This window comes from Hypanus sabinus, chromosome 12 (genome assembly GCF_030144855.1).
Source record: "Hypanus sabinus isolate sHypSab1 chromosome 12, sHypSab1.hap1, whole genome shotgun sequence".
In the NCBI taxonomy this organism is placed as follows: Eukaryota; Metazoa; Chordata; class Chondrichthyes; order Myliobatiformes; family Dasyatidae; genus Hypanus; species Hypanus sabinus.
Genome location: NC_082717.1, coordinates 1,062,134 through 1,068,133, shown reverse-complemented (window position 1 = coordinate 1,068,133; position 6,000 = coordinate 1,062,134). Strand labels below are relative to the sequence as shown.

Here is a 6,000-nt window from a genome sequence, read left to right as displayed (position 1 = left end):
CCCCACCTATACAGTCAAAAGAGACTCGCCCCACTATCCACACACCCTCCCGTACAGTCAGAATTGAGATTCATGTCACTATCCACACCCCTCCAGTACAGTCAAAACCAAGAGACTCACGTCACTATCCACATCCCCTCCCGTACAGTCAGAATCGAGATTCATGTCACTATCCACACCCCTCCGGTACAGTCAAAACTGACTCACATTACTATCCACACCCCCACCTATACAGTCAAAAGAGACTCACCTCACTATCCACACACCCTCCAGTACAGTCAGAACTGAGAGACTCACGACACTATCAACACACCTCCCATACAGTCTGAACTCACATTACTATCAATGCCAACTCCCGTACAGACAGAACTGAGATTCATGTCACAATCCACAGCCCTTCCCATACAGACAAAACTGACAGACTCACATTACCATCTACACCCACTCCTGCACAATCAGAACAAACTCACCTCATTATCCACACACCCTCCCTCCCATACAGTCAACACCGAGAGTCGTTATCCACAACCCTTCCTTTACAGTCACAAATGAGACTCATGTCACTACCCACATCCCCTCCTGTACAGTCTGAACTGAGTCTCATGTCACTACCCGTAACCCCTGTAGTCACAACTCAGAGATTCATATCACTATCCACACCCACTCCCGTACAGTCAGAAATGAGAGACTCACCACACTATCGACATACCCCTCTCTTACAGCTAGAACAGAGAGACTCACTTCACCAACACTTAATGTCATGTTGCTCTTTTACTAAGTTGTATCACAGTTCAGCTGGTCCCAATTCCCACAGTCACCTCTCAGCGATGCCCCTGCAGGTGGGGCTTTTGAAACAGAGGGTTCCCCACTGGAGCCAGGTGCACAAGAGCCCGACCCTCCCTCCAGTATCTCCTTTTGTGTAATCTCAGGTTTGGTGACCATTCGACCCAAGACTCTGAGACAAGCCCCTCACGTCACCATCGGTACTACAGGCAGACACTGCACTCCTCAGCAGGGGCAAGTGCAGACGTCCAGAGATGCACACACGCTTGCATTGACAGGCACAATCACAGACACAATCGTGCATGTATGCACATGCATGCACTAGTGCATGCCCGCTCATACATTTGTGTACAGCCTTTGGAGCCCCAAGGTGGGACAGAGTTCAGACAGGGCTCTTTATGCTGCCTGTGGTACGTGGTGAGGGAGGCACCAGATGGGATGGGGAGGTGAGACACTGTAGGCTAGGGACTGCTTCGGGTTTGGATGGTGGGGAGCACAGTGCTGTCGGATCAGCCACTTGGTGAGTCCACACATTGATCCGGCAAGTCAGGAGCAGCGGAGTTTGCGAGTTCGAGGGGAAACTCCGTTTTCAGATTTGATCAAGCCGTTCTCTTGGTAACCTGTGGGGAATAGAGAGGCAGTGCAGAGGCAAAGGAGAAGAGAGAGAAAGAGGGGAGGAGAGAGAGAGAAAGAGGGGAGGGGAGAGAGAGAAAGAGGGGAGGGGGAGGGAGAAAGAGGGGAAGGAGAGAGAGAAAAGGATGGTGAGGGTGCAGGAGAGGGCGAGGAGGAGGGGTGGGACAGGGGGAGGGAGAGCTGTTACTGAGGTGGCAGCCAAGATCCTGACAACCCCCTGCAGATGCCTTGAGCCCAACACCCTTCTGAGCCCAAACCCATCCATCACAAACAGGCCCCCACATCCAAGTCTACCTCCCACCCATGTGGCAGCACAGCCCCCTCCCACGCCCAGTAGCCCACCGCTCCTCACTGACCTGCATCCCTGCGCTGGCCCCTGGGCCGGGGCCCGGGTACTGCGCCCCTCCTGCGTGCTGCCTGCTCCAGTTGGGACTCCCGGCAGCGACGCAGCTGAAAGTTGATGAAACGCCACATCATCCACCCCTGGGGGAGGCAGGCAGCCAGAAGAATGGTGAGTCTGGGGAGAAGGGCAAATACACATCACCGGTTAACACCAAACAGCCCCTCGCTGCCCCTCCCCCCAGAACAGTGAGCAAGGGTGGGTGTGGGGAGGCCTACGGTCAACGCCAGCAGGGCAGCTGGTTGCAATGACATTTGAACAACAGCTGCATTAATATTGACTGTAAGACATGAACATTCACTCCATCAAGTCTCTCCACTATTCCATCATGACTGATTTATTATCCTTCTCAGCCCCATTCCCCGCCTTCTCCCCACAACCCTTGATAAATTGACTAAACAAGAACCCATCAACCTGCGCTTTAAATAGACCCAAAGATTCGTCCTCCACAGCCACCTATAGCAATCAATTCCACCCCTCTTGCTAAAGAAATTCCTCCTCATTTCCATTCGGAATAGACACCCCTCTATTCTGAGGCTGTGCCCGCTAGTTCTTGACTTCCCCCACCACAGGAAACATCCTCTCCACGTCTGTTAAGGCCTTTCAACATTTAATAGGTTTCAGTGAGATCCCCTTCACTGTTATGAACTCTAGTGAGTACGTGCCCAGAACCTTCAAACGCTCCTCATATGTTAACCCTTTCATTCCTGACATTATTCTCATGAACTTCCTCTGGACCCTCTTCAATGCCAGCAAATCTTTTTCTAGATAAGAGGCCCAAAACCTCAAACAATACTCCACAAGCAGTCTGGCCATAAAACCTAAGATGGAATTAACGCAGCTGGACATGCTGGCTGGAATGAATGGCTTCTGTTCCCGTGCAATGTCTGGGAGAAGTGGGAGTGAGGTGGTTATGAGTGACAACCTTCTGAGGTTCTGCTACAAAACCAAGAGGAGGATTCAAAGCAGGGCAAAGGGACTGGATACTCAGTGCCTATAAAAAGTATTCACCTCCCCCCTTGAAAGTTTTTATATTGTTTGACAACATTGAATCACAGTGGATTTAATTTGGCTTTATTTGACACTGATCAACAGAAGTACTCTTCCGTGTCAAAGTGCAAACAGATCTCTACAAAATGATCTAAATTAGTCACAAATATAAAACACAAAATAATTGATTGCCTAAGTATTCACTGACTTCACGACAGTATTTAGTCAATGCACCTTTGGCAGCAATTACAGCCTTGAGTCTGTGTGGACAGGAACACAACTAGTCACCGACCTCCATGCAGAGTACAAACCATCTACAACCACCCTTTGCCTTCTATGGTCACACCAATTCTGGATCCCTTGGATCCCATGCCTCATTACTTTCTGAATGAGCCTTGCATGGCGAACTTATCAAACGACTTTTTGAAATCAATATACACTACATCCACAGCTCTACCTTCATCAATGTTTTTTTACATCCTCAAAGAATTCAATCAGGCTCATTAGGCATGACCTGCCCTTGACAAAGCCATGATGACTATCCCTAATCAGATTATGCATCTCCAAATGCTCATAAATCTTGTCTCCCAGGACCTTCTCCAACAATTAGGTCTATAATTTGGTCTACGATTTCTTGGGCTATCTCTACTCCCTTTCTTGAACATGGGAACAACATTTGCAACCTTGCAATCCTCCAGTACTTCTCCCGTCCCTATTGATGATACAAAAATCATCAAAGGCTCAGCAATCTCCTCCCTCGATTCCCACAGTAGCCTGGGGTACACCTCATCCAGTCCCGGCAACTTAGCTAACTTAATACCTTTCAATAGCTCCAGCACATCCTCTTTCTTAACATCTGTACGCTCAAACATTTCAGTCTGCTGTGAGTCATCCCCACAGTTGCCAAGGTCCTTTTCCCTGGTGAATACTGAAGCAAAGTATTCATTAAGTACCTCTGCTACTTCATCCAGCTCCACAGGCGTACTTCCATTATCATACGCAATTGGTCCTACTTTCACATGGCTCATCTTCTTGCTCTTCACGTACTTGTAGAATGCCTTGGGGTTTTCCTTAATCCTGCTCGTCAAGGATTAATGTCTCATGGCCCCTTCTAGCTCTCCTAATTTCCTTCTTAAGCTCCTTCCTGGCACCGTTGTAATTTTCTAGAGCTCTAACAATACCTAGTTTCTTGAACGTCTCATAAGCTTTTTTTCTTCTTAACTAGATTTTCTACATCCTTTGTACACCGTGGTTCTCATACCCTACACCATCCTTTCCCTGCCTCAATGGAACCTACCTATGCAGAAATGCTGTGCATTTATAACCATACAATAATTACAGCATGGAAACAGGCCATCTCAGCCCTTCCAGTCTGTGCCGAACGTTTACTCTCACCTAGTCCCACTGACCCGCACTCAGCCCATAACCTTTCATTCCTTTCCTGTCCATATACCTATCCAATTTTACTTTAAATGACAATACTGAACCTGCCTCTACCACTTCTACTGGAAGCTCATTCCACACAGCTACCACTCTCTGAGTAAAGAAATTCTCCCTTGTGTTACCCTTAAACTTCTGCCCCCTAACTCTCATCTCATGTGCTCGTTTGAATCTCCCCTACTCTCAATGGAAAAAGCCTATCCACGTCAACTATCTATCCCCCTCATAATTTTAAATACCTCTATCAAGTCCCCCCTCAACCTTCTATGCTCCAAAGAATAAAGACCTAACTTGTTCAATCTTTCCCTGTAACTTAGGTGCTGAAACCCAGGTAACATTCTAGTAAATCTTCTCTGTACTCTCTCTATTTTGTTGACATCTTTCCTATAATACGGTGACCAGAACTGTACACAATTCTCAGGAATGTTTTCCCTGAGAACATCTGCTCCCAAGTTTCTGCCTAATAGCATCATATTTCCCCCTACTTCAATTAAATGTTTTCCCAAATTGTCTGCTCCTGTCCCTCTCCAGCACTATGGTGAAGGAGACAGATTGTGATTGTGATCTCCAAAATGCTCTCCCACTGAGAGATCTGACACCTGACCAGGTTCATTTCCCAATACCAGTTCAAGTACAGCCTCTCCTCTTATTGGCTTATCTACGTATTGTATCAGGAAACCTTCCTGAACACACCTAACAAATTATACCCTCTAGGGAGATGCCAGTCAATATTAGGAAAGTCAAAATCACCCATCACAACAATCCTATTATTACTACAACCCTATTATTACTGCACTGTCCAGAAATGCCTCCCTATCTGCTCCTCGATGTCTCTGTTCCTATTGGGGGGGGTCTATAAAAACATCCAGTAGAGTTATTGACCCCTTCTTCTTTCTGACTTCCGCCTACAATGATTCAGTAGACAATCCCTCCATTATGTCCTCCTTTCTGCAGCTGTGACACTATCCCTGATCAGCAGTGCCACTCCCCACCTCTTTTGCCTCCCTCCCTGAACCTTTTGAAACATCTAAAGCCCAGAACACTCAGCAGCCATTCCTGCCCCTGAGACATCCAAGTCTCTGTAATGGCCCCAATGTCATAGTTCTACATATCGATCCATGGTCTAGTTCATCCACCTTGTTTTGATACTCCTTGCATTAAAATAGACACATCTCAAACCACCTGGCTGAGTGCATCTTTGCTCTAACATCTGCCTATGCTTCCTCACAAACCCCTACAAGCTGTCTCTACTTGTGCACCAACTGCTCCATCCTCTGCCTCTTCACTTCAGTTCCCACCCCCTGCAAATCTAGTTTAAACCTTCCCCGACAGCTTTAGCAAATTTCCCTCCCAGGATATTGGTTCTCCTCCAGTTCAGGTGCAACCCACTTGTACAGGACACCCTTTCCCCAGAAAAGGTTCCAATGATCCATGAACGAAACCCCTGCCCCATACACCATCTCCCACAGCCACTCGTTCATCTGCACTATCTTCTTGTTCTGACCTTTCCTAGATTGTTGCACTGGGAGTAATCCAGAGATTACCTCCTTGGAGGTCCTGCTCTCCAGCCTCCTTCCTAACTTACTGTGTAGGACCTCTACTCCTCTCCTGCCTCTGTAATTGCTACCAATATGTACCACAACCTTGGGCTGCTCTCCATCTCCTTCGAAAATATTCTGCAACTACTCGGAGACATCCTGGACCCCAGCACCTGGGAGGCTGCTATCTCTTTTGCTGCCGCAGAATTTCCAATC

At 47.6% G+C, this 6,000-nt stretch overlaps 1 protein-coding gene across 1 annotated transcript in view; it reads right to left on the bottom strand.

Annotated features, from left to right (window-relative positions):
- Nucleotides 1-752: 752 nt before the first annotated feature.
- Nucleotides 753-6,000, bottom strand: part of LOC132402547 (translocating chain-associated membrane protein 2-like) — a 67,983-nt gene continuing 62,735 nt past the window's right edge. The window contains 2 exon segments of the mRNA XM_059985410.1: nt 753-1,403; nt 1,773-1,933. Of these exon segments, the coding sequence (XP_059841393.1) occupies nt 1,330-1,403; nt 1,773-1,933 (235 nt within the window). The 3' untranslated portion in view covers nt 753-1,329.